The sequence below is a fragment of the Podarcis pityusensis genome (assembly GCF_964106645.2).
Source record: "Podarcis pityusensis genome assembly, chromosome: 8".
Lineage (NCBI taxonomy): Eukaryota > Metazoa > Chordata > Lepidosauria > Squamata > Lacertidae > Podarcis > Podarcis pityusensis.
This window is the reverse complement of record NC_138033.1, coordinates 36,358,030-36,375,148: the sequence shown is the minus strand read 5'-3', so window position 1 is coordinate 36,375,148 and position 17,119 is coordinate 36,358,030. Positions and strand designations below refer to the sequence as shown.

Genomic DNA, 17,119 nt, shown 5'->3' with positions numbered 1-17,119 from the left:
ACAACATACGTTTATTTATTTTTTAAGAATACAGCTGTAAAAAGTCAATAGGAAGTACAGATAAACAAAAGAAAACTGAGAAAACTGTAACCATGACTGTGACTGAGTGAAGTGCAGACGTTGTTTACATTATCTTCTTCATCTTCAATATTAAGAAATAATTATGGTGCAATGGCAGGTGACAATTTATATCAGAAAGAAATCAGATCAAAAGCCATTAAAAAAACCAATTCTTGTGCAGGGCGATCCTCTGCATGTCTGCTTGGAAACATATTCTGCTGTGGGGTTTACTCACTCATTCTCAAAGCGGCTGAAAACACAGAAAGCAGGGGTGCATCTCAAAATCAACCATCGAAAGAACAATTTTTAAAATAACATAACGAAACAGCAACATAATAGCAAATGTAACAACATATAAAAGCCACAAAATTTCAGCACTATAAATATAACATCACACCTCCTGGCCATTGCAAAAATGACAACGAAGCATGACAGTTCCCCCTTGGTTGAGCAGGGAACTCTTAATCTCAGGGTCGTGCGTTTGAGCCCCACGTTGGGCAAAAGATTCCTGCATTGCAGGGGGTTGGACTAGATGACCCTCGTGGTCCCTTCCAGCTCTACAGTTCTATGAGCTAGAAACACCCCACCCATCATCGTATTTGGTACTGAGAACAGGTTGTGGGAAGGCTAAAAGCCCCGGCAAGCAGCGGCACCTAGGCCGTTTCTCTCCTCCCCAGAGAAGAGCCAGCCTACTTGCTCCAGAGGGACTAGAAACATAAAGAGGACGCAGCGCCCCCTCCCCGCTGGCCAAAGAGTTCCCCGTCGCCAGGAGCAACCAAACCCCACCCTTTGCCCCGCCCCTTCCTGGTTTCCCTTTTTTTAGTGGCTGACAAGGGCAGCGGTGGTCACATGACAGACCGAGTCCGACGAAGCAACATGGCTGCGTCCGAGGGGTAAGAAAGAGGCGCTGCGCCTGCTGCTGTTGCTTGGCAGGCTGCGGAGCAAAGCTGGCAGGCAGCACCGACGGCTGGCCGGAGGCAGAGGGTGGCTGGCTGGCTTGCAAGATTCCTTGCAGGAGCTGGAGGGAGGAATAAGCAGTACTCTCTTTGCCTTCTGCGGGAGATTCCTTCTTTGAAATGCTGCTGCGAAGCGTGTACACGTGTTTCAGATTCCCTCCGGTTTACGCCCCCTCTGCGACCTCTCCTACGAGTTAGTGGGAATGGGGTGTCTCCTGACGTGCACGTCGCCCGTGGCTGCGGGTGCACGGGTAGCCAATGCCACGGCTCCCCTGGCTTTCTCTATTCTCCTCGCCCCATCTCTCTATCCATATAGGCAGCAAGCGTGGCTGAGTATATGGCATACGTTTAAAGCACACAGACCCATTGGAGAGTTGCAGTTTCTGCCACCCTTAACTACAGTTTCCGGCAATCCTGGGTTGTGATAGAATGCGCTTTAAATGTGTGCTTGCAGCTGTAGGCTCTTCTGTGAAAGCCCTTGTGAAGTTTATAGTATTCTATGCAATGCTCTTGTTCTATTCCTTTTTCCATCTGTTTATAACCTTACTATGGGCAGCTTTGCACTGACCTTTCATTGCTTTCACTTCAGAAGTTAGTATGGATAATGCACAGGAATGTCAAAAGGGGTGGAGGGGAGCCAAAGGTCATGCTGCTTTGTGTGCAAAAGGTCCTAGGTTCAATGCCCTGCATCTCCAGGTGTGGTTGGGAAAGATCCCTGCCTAAAAGTCTTGGAGAGCTGTTGCTAGTTCCTTATGAGGATATGTGGGTGTCCTTATTTTGATAACAGTTTGAACTGGACTTTAGTACAGTACTTCTTTTCAGACTCAGTATTTGTATCAATGGGCATAATCTGCAGTTGTTTTTATTTCTTGGGGAGACGTTGGGTGTGGCTTTTCCAAGTATTTGTGTGTGTGTGAGAGTTCTTTTTTGTTTTAACCACCGCTCCCAGGCCTAAAAATATGATGTGTGGCTGTCCCAAACGATCAATGTTGCTAAATGTTTTTGAGTTCCAGCTATTCTGTAACAGCAACAAGATCTCTAGGTTAAATTCAGTGGTAGAAATTTGCATGCAGAAAATACCATGTTCAGTCCCTAGCATCTTCAGGTAGGGCTGAGAGAGGGTCTGAAATCCTGGAGCTCCATAACTGGCCAGTGTAGATAGTACAGAACTAAATGGACTAATGGTCTGACTCTGAATAAAGGATCTTCCTATGTTCTTGTTCTAGGGCAGTTTTTTTTAAGGGACTCTCAGCCGGAATTGATTTGGGTGATTAAGCAAGTCCAATGTACAGTAGGAAGAGAAGATTGTAACAAAGAGAAACTCACATAGTGATCCATGGGATGAAAACTGGTCTCCACATGTGAGGTGCAGTGTATTCCATATAGCTGTGGAATAGGGATGCATTTTAAAATTAAGGGATCTGCCTGGCCATGGTTTCTGCCAGGCTTGTCTTTGGCCAAGTTTGGCACACCCATTTCCCTGACCTGGGGCACATCTGCAAGGTTCCTCCTACCCATCGACTAAAGCAGGGGTGGACTCACAACTCCAGTCAGCCCCAGAGTCCAAGAACATCTGTAGGGCCACAGGTTATCCATCCCTGCCTTGAAGGAAGATATTGGTGACCCAATGCAGCTCCTCTTGATTCTAGGATTGGCTCTCTTGTGTTTGCTTGATGCACACACACCCCAGTGTATCAGCACAACTAACATTGTCCTTCTAGGCTCAGGTGGAACAGCTTTCCCCAGTGTGGTGCCCTCCATGTTTCAGATTGCAACTCCCATCAGCAGTCAGCATGTCTATGCTAGTTGGGCCTGATAGGAATTAAAGTCCAAAATATCTGGAGGGCATCAGGTTGGGGAAGGCTGAGGGAGAGATAATAATAATAATAATAATAATAATAATAATAATTTATTATTTGTACCCCGCCCATCTGGCTGGGTTTCCCCAGCCACTCTGGGTGGCTTCCATAGAAACCAAAAAACACTAAAATATCATACATTAAAAACTTCCCTGAACAGGGCTGCCTTAAGATGTCTTCTGAATGTCAGGTAGTTGTTTATTGTTTTGACATCTGATGGGAGGGCGTTCCACAGGGCGGGCGCCACTACCGAGAAGGCCCTTTGCCTGGTTCCCTGTAGCTTTGCTTCTCGCAATGAGGGAACCGCCAGAAGGCCCTCGGCGCTGGACCTCAGCGTCCGGGCAGAACGATGGGGGTGGAGACGCTCCTTCAGGTATACTGGGCCGAGGCCGTTTAGGGCTTTAAAGGTCAACACCAGCACTTTGAATTGTGCTCGGAAACGTACGTAAGGCATATGCAGGCATATCTCTTGGGCTGTGAGTGATTTTTGAATTGCAGCAACAGTGTTTCAGTGTAAACAATTGCTTTCTGCTTCCATTTCACTTCCCCCATTTAATAAAAAAAATGGTTGCTTTCCTACCCCAAACATTTTTTCAAAGCAACTGTTGGACTCTCTAAATCCTATTAAAAATCAGTCGTGCTTCCTTTGTGCTTCATCGCAGGTGCCACAGATCTATTCATTACTGCTGTAATGTTAAACCTCATACTGGAAAAAATGACCTTGTCAGTCTTAAGGCTTTTGATTAAGGGAATCTGAGTTTTGTCCATACAAAACTTGGATTTTTGATGAAGATGATCAAAGTCCTGACCTTGTTATTTTTCAGTAGGTTTGCAAAGCATGTCACTAGAAGAGCGCATTAAGCTCACATTGTGGGATTTGCGAAGTGTTTTGCAAAGAGACTTGAGAGAGCTGAATAGATTTCTGGTAGAAGAGCATGCTGCCTCCTACCGTGCCCCACAGATCTTGGGATGTGAAGCTTGGAGGAAACTGTAACTGGGTTTAATATGCTCATCCATTCATTGTGTAGTATTCCTTTTCTCCATTGCAATTGCAGTGGCATGAAAAGAGGGACCTGCTTTGGTGTGATCAGGACTTTGTTAAAGTTTAAGCATTCCTCTTGGCATTAATACAGCACCTCCTGAATTGATCAAAGTACTGCACATAATGATCTTAACCCATAAGAGAGGTCAGAATCTTCCTGTTGAGGATGTGGGTGGGAAAAAGGTCAAGGAGTGAGGCTGCACACAGCTTTGTCTGTGTTTATTTATTTCCTAAAATTTATGCACTGCTTGATTGTAAAAACAACCGCAAAGTGGTTTACACAAAAATCTACAAACTACCTAGTTCCTGTTTCCTATGTACCATGAAATCTGTGTTTTTTTACCCAAGGATGGAGCACCCCTCCCCCCCCCCCCATAAAAAGAGAGGAGAAGGGATTTTCCTCTAGGTGTTAGAAACAGTTTATTGCAGGCCCAACATATTTCAGAAAATTCGCAATTCAGTGATACATTTTAAGGAATCCCAGTCCCAAAACAAATGAAAGTAACCATGTGGGTGGTCAATGCCAAGGAAATAGAGCTAGCAACATAGGGTTTGGGCACCAGCGACTCTCCCTCCAAGTCCACTGCTGCTCAAATGGGAGTGAGAAGTGAGAGATCACTATTAATCTTATCCTGGTTTTCTTTCTGGAAGTTTGTATCAGAAGGTTTGCTTTTCCATAAGGCACACTGTGCCCCAGGACACGCCTCTCCTTATACCTTGAAGGGAGTAGAGATCAAAGAACAGGATTATATGCTGGTTGTGTTCACATGTAACACTAACTCATGGTTTTTCAACCATGGTTTATTCAACAAACCACAAACCATGTTACAGAGGAGCAAATAATTTATGACTTGTTTCTTGAAAACTTGTTCTATTTCCCACTTTCTCTTACCTGGTGTCTCTATAGCATGATGATGATGATTTATTTATAGCTCGCTCATCTGGCTGGGTTTCCCCAGCCACTCTGATTTCCAACCGAATATTAAAAACAATACCTCATCAAACATTAAAAACTTCCCTAAACAGGGCCGCCTTCAGTTGTCTTTTAAAAGTAAAATAGTTGCTTACTGCCTTGACATCTCCTGGGGTGGCTCAACAAGGCTGTTGAGTTCAGACATAATACAAAACCTTAGTTAAATCAAGCCATGGTTTGTAAGCCAACAAGAAACCATGGTTGCACATAATGGTTATTCTGCTGGGCTGGGATTGGACATTCAGACTAACCACAGTTTAGTGTCATGTGCAAATCCAGGCTTTTGTAAGAATACGGTTGGGGTGTGAGGTATCAGGAGCTGCATTGCTTCACGGATGCATTGCACAACCTGCATGTCTTTCTGGCTTACTTCTTGGGCTTTTTCTGTTCTCCTGGCTTACAGTCATAACTGTGAAAGGAGACGTAAGTTCCAGACAAAGAGAGATCCCCCCTCCACTGTTTAGATCTACTTGGCAGACCAATGAGGCACTTCCAGCCCAATTTTTCACTTCCCACGCTTTGAAATAGGCTTGCCAACATTTCCTAATGCCCTTGTTCCTGTGACTTTCTCAGCGGACCAACACACAGAAAATAAGGAGAGGAATATTTTCTTGCCTCCCTATTTTTCATAGGCTTAACCTACACAAAGCTTAAGATCATGCTGGTCTTAAAGGCGAAAGGTCAGGGCTAGGGTTTTTTGTGTGTGAAGTTGCTTATTTGCTTCAGGCAGTTGCTGTATCTTTCCGCTGCTGTTTGTTCCCAAGGAGGGTCGGTTGAAATCCTCTTCAAAGTAGAGCCCTCTTCTTCTGTCCCTTTACATTTTTATCTTGCCTTTCCTCTGAAATGTTCACGGCTGCAGTTGTAACTGGGGTGAGGGTAGGGGGACGTGAGCCCCTTTTGATGTTGCTGGACTCCTGCTCCCAGCACACCCGGCAACCAGCATGCCCAGTGGTCCAGGGGGTTGATGGGAGCTGTAGTTCATCATTGCTCTCTGTTTCCAACTTGTGCTGCCTTTTGTGGATAACAGAGTTCGCTTTCCAAAGACTAGGTCAGGTGTTGTTGTTTCTCTTGCATTGCTAATGCAAAGATTATATATATATATATATATATATATATATATATCTACACACACACACACACACAGATATATATATATATATATATATACCTTCTTTTTATAAGCTGGTTCACCTGTTTGGGGATGAGGGAGAATGGCACATTCAGACTCTTAAATTCAACACAAGATTTGAGAGAAATGATATGAGAGGCCAGCCCCAATGGATTTGCTTGGTCGTCCTTCTGCTGTTGTGTAGCGAAGCCTTGTTCTTGGGGAAGGTTGAATAAAATTGGCCTTCTCTTTTGGTGATTTAAAATCTGTTACTTCGGTGAACTTTCCCATGTTGCAGTTCATGTATTTCCAGAGCAAGAATGCATGCTAACCGGTTTCTCTAAACATAACAAAAATGTAATTATGCTGAATCTCTAAACAAGTTAGGAACACCATCTGAAGCCTGTGGTCATGCAGCCTGCTCCAGAATTATATCTGCTTGGAGACCAGAGGCAGATATATTTATGGTCCTTTCTCAACACTGGCCAAGGTACTAAATAGAATTACTTCCTTGGAGAGTCACTGATGGAAGAGCTGCCACTTCCAAAGCCCTTCTGGGCTCACACTGGCCAGGGCAGATGGTGGGGAGGTGGCTTTTTACATTCTCTGCCAACCCCTTTTCTTCTCTGGTTCGACTACCTTATCATTGGGAGGGAGGCATATCCAACTCCACGGTTGGCATAACCCACCTCTCTAGCAAGGATTGCTTGCTTAAACGCAAGCCCTGTGTACGCTTCTTTCTGCATTGCAGGGGGTTGGATTAGATGACCCTTTGAGTCTCTTCCAATTCTACAATTCTCTGATTTGAAAGTAATCCCCAGCAAAGGTACTGGAGGACTTCAGTGTAAAACATGCGCAGAGGGCCGAGCCCTTTCTAAGAGCAAGGTGCTCATGATTATATGGCAATTTATTTAAAAGGCAAGCACCCGAGAGGTAAAAAGTCTATGCCTTTTTAGATGGCAGTGAGAGCTATTTTTTGCTTTCAAACTGAACATGCTACAGAGTTCTGAGAGTGGGGAGGTTGTGAGAAAACAAAAGATTGCTCAGCTGGGTGCAGTGGGTTTCTCTGGTGAGCCACAGGGTGGCAATTCCTAGGCAGACTTGCTAATCCATGAACAAATATAAGTTGATTCCATTTGATAAGTTATTGGGCTTCTTAGGGCAACAAAACTCTGATATCTTTGCTGCAGTGGGAGGACAGGCCCAACCATGATCCTTGGTCTAGTAGCAAGCAACAATAAGCATATATGTATGACTTACCATATTTTTCCATGTATAACACGCCCCCGTGTTAAATACAACTCCACAAAACTGAGGAAATGGGGGGAAATTGCCACGTGTTGTTCAGCTTTTTTTGGGGGGGGGGGATTGCCCAGACTTGTTCAGCTTTTTTTTGGGGGGGGGGGTGTATTCACGAAGCCACCAATCGTCAGCCCGCTCACCACCAGCAGCCGACAATCACACGCCCTATTGCCTCAGCAGCCAATCGCCAGGAGACATTGTCGCAGCCACCAATCACCCTCCCAAACGCCGATGACAATCTCCTGCTCGCGGCAGCCACCAATCCCCCGTCCCATCTCAGCACTATCTGTGTATAAGATGACACCCAATTTTTAGCACTTTCTTTTAATTAAAAAACCTTGTCTTGTACACGGAAAAATATGGTAACTGTGGCATTTATCATGTTTTATCATGATTAACTTCAAAAGTCAGAGATTTCCGCCATTGCTGCTCCTGTAAATAGAAATGTAGCCTTTAACTCAAGGGGTCAGCAACCTTTTTCAGCTGTGGGCCAGTCCACCGTCCCTCAGAGCATGTGGTGGACCGGAATATATTTTGAAGAAAAAAATGAACGAATTCCTGTGCCCTATAAATAACCCAGAGATGCATTTTAAATAAAAGCACACATTCTACTCATGTAAAAACACCAGGCAGGCCCCACAAATAACCCAGAGATGCATTTTAAATAAAAGGACACATTCTACTCATGTAAAAACATGCTGATCCCAGACCATCCACCGGCTGGATTGAGAAGGTGATTGGGCTGGATCTGGCCCATGGGCCTACCCCTGCTTTAACTCCATGGCCCAGATCAGAGGGAACACTCTGTCTTCAAAACCCCATGTCCTGTTCAAGTGGGATAAGAACTGATAAGAGAATTGTGGTTTAAGAGCTCCATGCAAAGTTTGATCAGCAATCCTGGCTAGAGAAAGCCTTTAACCCAGTTTCCTGGGTTGGATGTCATGGGAAAACTTGATTTAACAAATCAGGATGCCCCTTTTCAAGCTGAAGGTGAGGAGGAAGGAAAATGAGTTAGCAACGTTTGAGCTCTTCCTTTTCCTTACTTCAACAAGCTACAGTTTATTGGAGCAGCAGCAGTGTTATGTCTGAATTGGGTCAAATGTGTGTGTTATGGCCTTGTAACTTCTTAAAAATTCTGTAAGCCACAAGTGGTTCCCCTCCCCCCAACATGCTTGAACTCTGACTAGGTTGACTTTTATTAGAAGGAGAAATGATAGAATTGTAGAGTTGGTTTGGAATCCCTCAAGGGTCATTAGTCCAACCCCTCTGCAATGCAGGAATCACAGCTAAAGAATTCCCAACAGATTCTGAAGCTGCTACTCCTGCATTTATAGGGGTTGGACTAGATGATCCTCTGTGTCCCTCCCAACTCTCTATATAAATAGTAGAGTTTGTCTCCCCTGCTACTTAGTGGTTTATATGCAACCAGTCCTGGCAAGACGGTCACTGTCTGGCTCTCCCAGGGATTCTACAGGGGCGACTCTTGCCAGATGACATTTCATTGCTCAACCATGCTTGCCTTAACAAGTCATAAATAGATGTGGTTGCCACCTAATCATGGGAAGGGCAGGAAGGTGATAGAACAGGATCTTTGCTTTCTTAGATGAATTCTTGAGAATTTGCCTTAGGTTTGGGATGGGCAGCTGGAACGGAATCTGTTAACCCTCCTGTCCCTCCACGGCCCCTTGATCTTGAGAACCTCCTCTGCAACCACAGTCCCTTCTATGTTCCTGTGAGCAAAAACCCTTCCCAGTGTGGATGGCGAGAGGTGTTGGCAGTGCACTTCCCTGGTTATGTAATACAGCCATTCACTCCGCAGAAGCTGAGGCAGGGTGGGAAGGTGGCAATGTGTGGACCTTGCTTGCTTGGAGGATAGGTTTTGCAAGGGCTTTTCTTGCTGTCCACACCAGGGAGGAAAGAGATGCCACAGAGTCCTTTGGCTTGAATCCCGGGACAAGTAAGAACCAACGTTGCTGGCCTTTTAGCAAAAATAAGCTGCCAACTAGGGCTTTAGAACAGGGCAGGGGCTAACCTTCTTACAGTCTGAGGGCCAAATTAGGAGTCAGCCACCCTTCCGAGGGCCACACATTAACAGTGGGTGTGGTGAACACATGTGCATGTGTGTATACAGGTGTTTACATTCACCACAGTCACTCAACACACATGCAGACACAGCACTCTCTGTGTCTCACTCACACAAATGCAGTCGCACACACAGCTCTCCCTCATGCGCACACCATTTTTGTGCACTGAAGAAGTTTGACCTTTGGCTTTTGCGAATTGTCTCCAGGTGTTACAGATTAAAAGTTCCTTTATGCTGCGTTGGCTGCAGGAATTGTGCATTTTGGACTTTTGATGCTGAAACCGCGGTGAAGTTTGCTCTTTGCCTGCTACGAAGCAAAGGTTACCTATTTTTGCACGTTTTCCGTTTTCTGAGAAAGCCATATAATAATTAATACATGAGGGAACATTTCACTGAGCACGCTCAGGTTAATGCAGGTTGATAGAAAATATATATCTACATCTTAGCAACAGCTGAGCATAGTAACAGCTTGTGGCTGAAGGCATAACCACTATGTTTGTTCCTTATTTTCTACTCTTGAGTTGCTGGAGGGGCCCATTCCATGTAACTCAGCTAAAATAAGTTGAACCTGAGAATGTGAGATGTTTGTTGGCTGCTGCTAAAGTTGATCATTACTGATCTGTCGGTGGGAGTAAGACCGTGTGGGCAATTGGGAGTTTGCTTTCATGGATCCATCCTTTACTCCTCCACCAAGTGGGCGTAATTCTTATTCTCTAGAGGCCTGCTCCAGGCGTGCACACAGCCAACAGCTAGCAAAAGCAGACTACATTATGCAGAAATGAATGTGCAAACTTGATTTTTGCCTCTGGGAAGACAATGGAACAAAAGCACAGAAATAAGGTTCCAGATGTCGAGGGCAGCATCTGTGTAGCACAATCCGCCCGTCAATAAGCGAAGAGGCGATGAGATGGAATGGAATTGGAAGTGCAGCTCACGTCAGATGTAGTACGTAGAATCATAGAGTTGTAGAGTTGGAAGAGACCCAAGGAGTCCTCTAGTCCAGCCCCCTGCCATGCAGGAATGTCTGTGTCACCTTCTGATGTGAGTCCCTTTGAGATGCTTACAGGCCACTTAATCTAACGTATTGTTTTAAATAGAGCCACAGGTGGCAATTCATGCCCAGGATGAGAATTTGCCATCTGGGTATAAGGCCAACTTGGGAATTGAAATGACTGTGGTGGGAACTGGGCAGGACACATGCATTCCTGTTGACTTTCTTGATGGCTTCCAGTGCCATGGTATCTTTCTGGAGTGACTGGCCAGTGTGGGGCTTGGACACCCTGTTTTGCCATGGACTGTTCTATCTTTTTGGTTGATCGCTGAAGGTGGTGCAAGATGGGTGGAGAGCCTACTGGGTCCTGTTAAGGTGTCACCTCCTTCGCTGTTCTGCTTAACATCTGCTGGGGGAGGTCACCAAGGGTTTTGGGATTGGGTGCCATCAGAGTGCTGATGACTCCCGACTGGAATTGTAGTCCAAAACATCTGGAAGGCCCCAGGTTAGGGGAGGGCTGCTCTTGTTGCAGAAGCTAATGTTTCCTTCCTCTTTCCAGGCCGTCTTTTTGGCTGGGGAATGAAACCTTGAAGGTTCCAGCAGCGCTCTTTGCCCTGAACAGAACTCGCTTGTGCGAGCGGCTGAGATCAAACAAGGATGTGCCAAAGAAATCCATTGTCCTCCTGCAAGGCGGGGAGCAGACCAACAGATACTGCACTGACACAGGCGTTCTGTTTCGCCAGGTAAGATTTAGCATGAACAAACAACAGACTTATCTCTTTTAGCTCAGATCTCAGCCCCTTTTATTAGTTGCTGGCTACTGTCCACCAGTGGAAAAACACACACATCGCATACCTATAAGTTGTTGTTGCTGTTTATTTATTTATTTATTTATTTATTTATATCTCACCTTTTCCCCAGTCTGGGACTCAAGCTGGCTTACCCAAATAAAATAGAAAAAGCTAAAAACCTAGGAAGGGCAATCATGAAAATGTAGTTAGACTTGAATAGAATTAAAATTTAAAAGATCAAGTAAAAACACAGACAACAATAATAAAAACATCATAGCACCAGGCCTTTCTTCAAAAACAGTCAGTTCCCAAAGGCTCTGCCTCAGGTCCTGCTTATGGGTTCCCCATGGGGCATCTGGGTGGCCACCTTAAGTGAGAACAGGATGCTGAACTATATGGGCCAATGGCCTGATCCAGCAGGCTCTCCTTATGTTCTTATGTTCTTGATAGTTATCTTTCCTGAAACACTGGTGTGCTTGGAGTCAGCTAGTGGGCTTCTGATTTCCTTTCTCCCTCCACCCTTTTGAACTGTGCATTGGTTAATGCAGCAAATGCTTGATCAGTCCAGGCCTTCTTCTGCAGTGTTTACCAAGAATTATTTCACATGGCTCTTACTGTCCTGCATCAGTTAATTCAATACTGCAGAAACACTGTCCCGTGTGGGCTGGCTCATGGTGGGCTCTTTCCCCTCTGCCTCCACTGATTCCCTTTCCAGGAGCTGTTGACCACCCAGCTTGGCTATATCCATGTCTCTGGGAGTCCTTGAGATATCACCACCCTCCCCCTAAGGACTTGCTCTATAGCTGCTTCTTGTCTTTGTCTTAACCCACAAGAAAAGACCAAAGAGCTTGCAGAATCTCTTGCCCCAGCATGCTTGTTCTTGTTAACCCATTTCCCCTGGTCTCTTCTAACACAATGCAAGTGAGATTTCTCAGCCTCTTAGAGGTGGGGATGAGGTTGTAGTTCAGTTTTGCTCTCAGTTTAATCTCTGCTGATGTGTTCCAGGATGGTTATCTGTTTTACAGTCATGTAGGCAGGGTTGGTTGAGGCACAAAATGGGCAAAGGTTGTGCCTCTTATGGACCGTTGTTAAACTTAAGTAATTTGTGCAGTTCATGTTTCCTTCTCAGTGGGGTGCAGTCAGGCACGTATTCAAGGTAGCTGACGGAAAGCCAGATGATATCAACTTGCTCAGAGGTTTAGTGTGGGCATTTGGTTAGGCAGGATGCCCCTGTTTCAACTTCTCATTGGTCTTGGGGCTTGATTCAGTATGAGACTGTAATCCTCTTATCAAATCATCAGCCACTGTCAATAGGTGCTGCCTGAGGAGTCAGGATTTAGGATTTAGCAGCAATACACTTAAAGATTTTAAACTTGCCCCTTAAGCTGCCAGTCAGTTCCCACTGCAATCAGTAGAAAGGGGACTCCTGCTTTATGTATTCCTGAAGACCCTCTTCAGTTGATGGGAGCCTTATGGTGGGGCAAGAAAGAGAATGGAGAGTTTGCCCTGCCCATAGAAATAGGTAGTTGTAATTTGATCCTCCAAAAGCAATTCTTTTAGTGTAGTTGGTGCTGGTAGAGTGCAGTGCTCACAGTTAGAAGGAAGGAAGATGTAGAATCCTCAGACTGTCAGTGTACAGCCAAAGGGTTCCTATCATGGAAGGACAAATGAGCAGGGCAGCCCTCCCCTAACATGGTACCCTCCAGGCTGCTTGGGCTCCACCTCCCGTCATACCCACCTGGCACAGCCAATCAATCACTGTGGCTGATAGGAGTTGCGGTACATCTGGAGGGCATCCATCCTGATGTGCAATTAATTGTGTGGGCATGTTTAAGTGGGGTTGCTCCACTTTGGAGAGGCCAAGCTAGTGTAGACAGGAACTGAGCAGGATCACAGAGGTTTCTCCCTTATTTTGCAGCTAAGAAAATCTGTGTATTATGAACACCTGTATTTTATTATGTATTTATACAACTGTTTTGATCTTTATATTGTCTAGATATTCTATTATGTGCTGGCATTTGCGTGTGATGTTGTAAACCTCCCTGTGGTTTTCTGACAAAGGGTGCTATATAAATAATCATATCAGTGTTGATTTTGGGACGGGTGTTTACTGAGACCTTCTGTGGACAACGAAGGACATACTCACGGGCACTCCTTCCAGGGAGTGTCACATTAATGAACCCTTGCTCTTGTTACTTCTCTGTCCTCTCTAATGGGATCAGAGTTACATTGAATCACCACACTTCTGAATAAATGTCTTGAAGTTCAGGGTGTTCAGCATTTTAATTTTTGTTAGTTCCCCCCACTTTTTTGGCAAGTATATCCATGCAATCAGGTTGCCTTTTTAAAAGTGATGATAGAGGTGACTTGGAAGGTGTTTTGCATTATGTTCGAAACCTTTCAACCCAGTGGGTCCCTTTGCCACAGGTAGTGCTAATCTGTATTGACCTTGACATCTTTCCAAATACCCTTTAAAAAAAAATATAGGCAAGAGCGGAGAATTGGCATAATGGAATGCTTTTAAATTCCTTGGTTCTAGGAATCCTACTTCCACTGGACTTTTGGAGTGACTGAGGCAGACTGCTACGGAGCAGTTGAGGTTGACAGTGGAAACTCCATCCTCTTCATTCCTAGACTCCCTGACAGCTACGCAGTTTGGATGGGAAAGTAAGATCTCTTCCTTCCTTCCTTTGGGGACAGACCAAAGAAAGATTTAAACATAAGATTCATTTCCATCTGGCAATAAAAGCCATTGTCTACCGCACACATGTCAGATCAAGTTGTTGTCCGGTGGATCCCACCAAGGCCAGTGGGCAAGGCCTCCAAGAAGGGGCAGACCTTGCTTGCCTCGTGACTTTATTCCAAATTTTAAAAGGTGCATAAAGCTTCTTTAGAAATGAGTGGCAGAAGCAATCTTTTCCTGAAGGGTCTGTGGTTGTTTGCTGCGTTATTATTTCTATGCAGGCAGCAATGGGTAAAATAAGTTTTTTTTTTATGAAACATTAAACTGTGAGATGAACGCTAATGGTTTTTATTAACTGTATTTATTATTATTATTAGTTTGCAAAAATGTCTACACCGCCAACATTAAAAATATATATAATTGTGGTGGAGCAACATTAAAATCAGCAGTAAAATTACATACCATCAACATCATTGTCAATCATAGTCTGCCAGTTTGAAAGGTATACTTTTTTATTTTCTAAAAAACACACCACGATTTTTCCATTGCGTGTCTGTTAGTGTCAACTTTGGAGTTTCATTTTATTTATACAGTATTTATTAAATTTGTATTCCAACCTTCATCCAAAGATTCACATTTCCCCTCCTCTACTGCCAGCTTTGGCTGCCTTTCTAAGGCATGAGAGGGTAGGGCAAATGGTGATCCTAAATCACTGAGTGGTGAAGGCTGGTGGTTTCTGTTTATTATCTCGGATTGTTGAAACCTGTGCAGAATAAATGGGGTATTTATTAAGTCAGTAGTGCTGGGGTGCATGGAGTGCTAGGGGAGGGGTAAAACCTCTGGTGGGGGACATGTCATGTTCCTTCTGGGGCAGTTTATCCACTTTTGTTCCCCACCCTGCACTCCGCTCTCACCTCTGGCTCCTAGAAGTTGTCAGCATGCAACAGTGGCCACACCCCAGCTTCTACAGGCCAGGGGAGGATAGCCGATGGGTCTTAATCCCTCAGTGAGCTGAGGACTTCCTCTTCGTGCAAAGACACAGGCTCTGGCAGATTGAGCGGACAAGAGCAATAGTGACTCCAGTGGTCTAGAAGGCAGTTCCTGCAAGTGCTGTAGAGGGAAGTGAGGGGCAGGCAGGGCTCGTCAACCTGGGAAGGTAGCCCACCTAGGAGAAGGGAAACTGATCCTAAACCTCCACTGCCTTGTGGAGGATTCACGAGAAAGGCTTGAGCAAACCCAGAGGAACAATCTGTTTGTGGGACATCTTAGGGAGCCAAATATATTGCTCTGCTTTCCTTTGGACCACATCAGCATGGCTGAGAGGGGGCCTTGTCATCTGGACAGCCCAGGTCCTCCATACACATTGTCTAGGCTTGCGCCCCAGGGAGATCACTTCAGTGCTGCTTACCTGGTGAATAGACTCCATTGTCTCTCCAGACAGATAGATGCCATCAAGTGCTAGCTGCAGAGAGACCCTGAGGCGTCTTTTCTTTCCTAAGTGTGGTCTGCAAGCTGGCCTTTATTTCTCCTCTCCCCCACCTACGCTTGTCAGCCTCCTTGTTCATGTCCACCCTCAAATTCTTGCCTTTCTCTTTGCTTCCTTAGTGAAACTATCAATAGTTCTTTGGGAACTTGGACTCACATCAATAGTAATGCATTCTCTCTGCATCATAATTATATGTACACTGTGCCTAACAAGTCACAATTTTTGGGCCTCTGCACTGTTTTTGAAATCTGGGATTGTTTCTAATTTAATACTTTATCTACCTCTCTTGGCTTGGATAGCTTCTAATTGGAGCAATTACTCTTCTTTAAACACTAATTCCAGCCCAAAGATACGTCTGCAGCCGTTCCTGCATGGCAAAGTGTTTCGGAGCGACCATATGGCCAGGGAGGGTTTCTGTCTCTGCATGGAGAGCGTGATTGTCTTGGCACTATCTTGGCTCCAAGATTGCTTTGTGGTTGCCTTTGTTGTAAGAAGGCCCGCCTATGTTAGCAGAGAGCCTACCTCTCCTCTAACTCCCACTTCTGCCTTTTGTCTTCTCCAAGCTTGAGTGTTGGAGAAATTTCTGGCATGAAAGATTTTGAATAGGAATCTAAGCTGTACTTCTCCAGATGGTGCTTCATGCTAGGGGCGGATTGACTGGCCTTGGTCTGTTTTGGACTGGCACTCAGTCGCAGCATTTTGTTTTGCTACTTATTTAGTTTGTTTGATGTGGAATACCAGCCTGTCTCTAGGTGCCTTACAACAAATTTGAAAGCAAAACCTTAAAACTGCAGGCAAAAGCAATTAACAATTGTAATAAAACAAAAATCAGCACCATCTACAAATTGGACAACTTCAGAGACTAGCCTCATCTGCCCCCATTTCTTACTTACAATCAGTTCAGGGACTGATCCTGCCTGCCTGCCTCCTCCTTAGTCTCAATGTTGCTCTTGTAGAGCTTAGAAGGGAAGAGGATGAGCACTAAACTGGAATGAGATGGCTCTGGCGCCACCTACTGTTGGTCTCCCTGACTTCTGCCCTACCAGTTTCAGTGGGCACTAGACACAACAGGAAAATATTTTTTGTATTAGCAGCAACTTGGGGGGGGGGGAGAGAGATCCCCAACATGTAGACAATAGCACCCAGCTCATTGTATTTCATCAACTGCCTGAGATAACAGGATGGTTTTAACCTGATGCCAAAAAGAGACTTCTCTTTCAACCAGTCCAAAAGAACACACAAAAAATCACAAAATGCAATTGTGTTCCACTTTAAGGATATGGCATGTAGAGAACCCATCCAGCTGGACTTGGTCCAAGTACATTCACTTTCAAGATGTTTCTGGGCTCAATTTATGCTTAGAAATTGGAGGCCTTGCCCCTAGGGCCAGTCCCAGACGCAAAGCTACAAGATGAACCCCTGGAAGCAGTACCCCTCCAGCCTGAGGGTGTCACATTGCCAACCCGTGACTTGGAGAACTCCATAGTAGAAGCCCTAATACTCCTGAATCTTTACATTGATTGCCTTGGTTGTTGAATGAAGTTCCCCCTGAGATCATGAAGGTTGGAAGAGCACTGTGGCTGGATCAGGCCAAAGGCCCAACTAGTCCAGCATCCTGTTCTCTCACTGGCCGTGTAGATCTTTTGGGAAATCCACAAGCAAGACCTCATTGCAATAGCAGTCTCCTACCCCTGTTTCCCAGCAGCTGATGTTTAGAGGCATTGTGCCCCTGATCCCGGAGGTAATATGTAACCATCATGGCTAGGTTGTTTGGTAACTCTCCTC

The 17,119-nt window shown here is 45.1% G+C and overlaps 1 protein-coding gene across 1 annotated transcript in view; it reads left to right on the top strand.

The window, feature by feature from the left end:
• Positions 1 to 886: 886 nt before the first annotated feature.
• The window catches only part of PEPD (peptidase D), a 129,824-nt gene continuing 113,591 nt past the window's right edge, over positions 887 to 17,119 (top strand). The window contains exons 1-3 of the mRNA XM_081017042.1: positions 887 to 953; positions 10,934 to 11,117; positions 13,705 to 13,832. Of these exons, the coding sequence (XP_080873168.1) occupies positions 910 to 953; positions 10,934 to 11,117; positions 13,705 to 13,832 (356 nt within the window). The 5' untranslated portion in view covers positions 887 to 909. The remainder of the gene's footprint in view (positions 954 to 10,933; positions 11,118 to 13,704; positions 13,833 to 17,119) is intronic.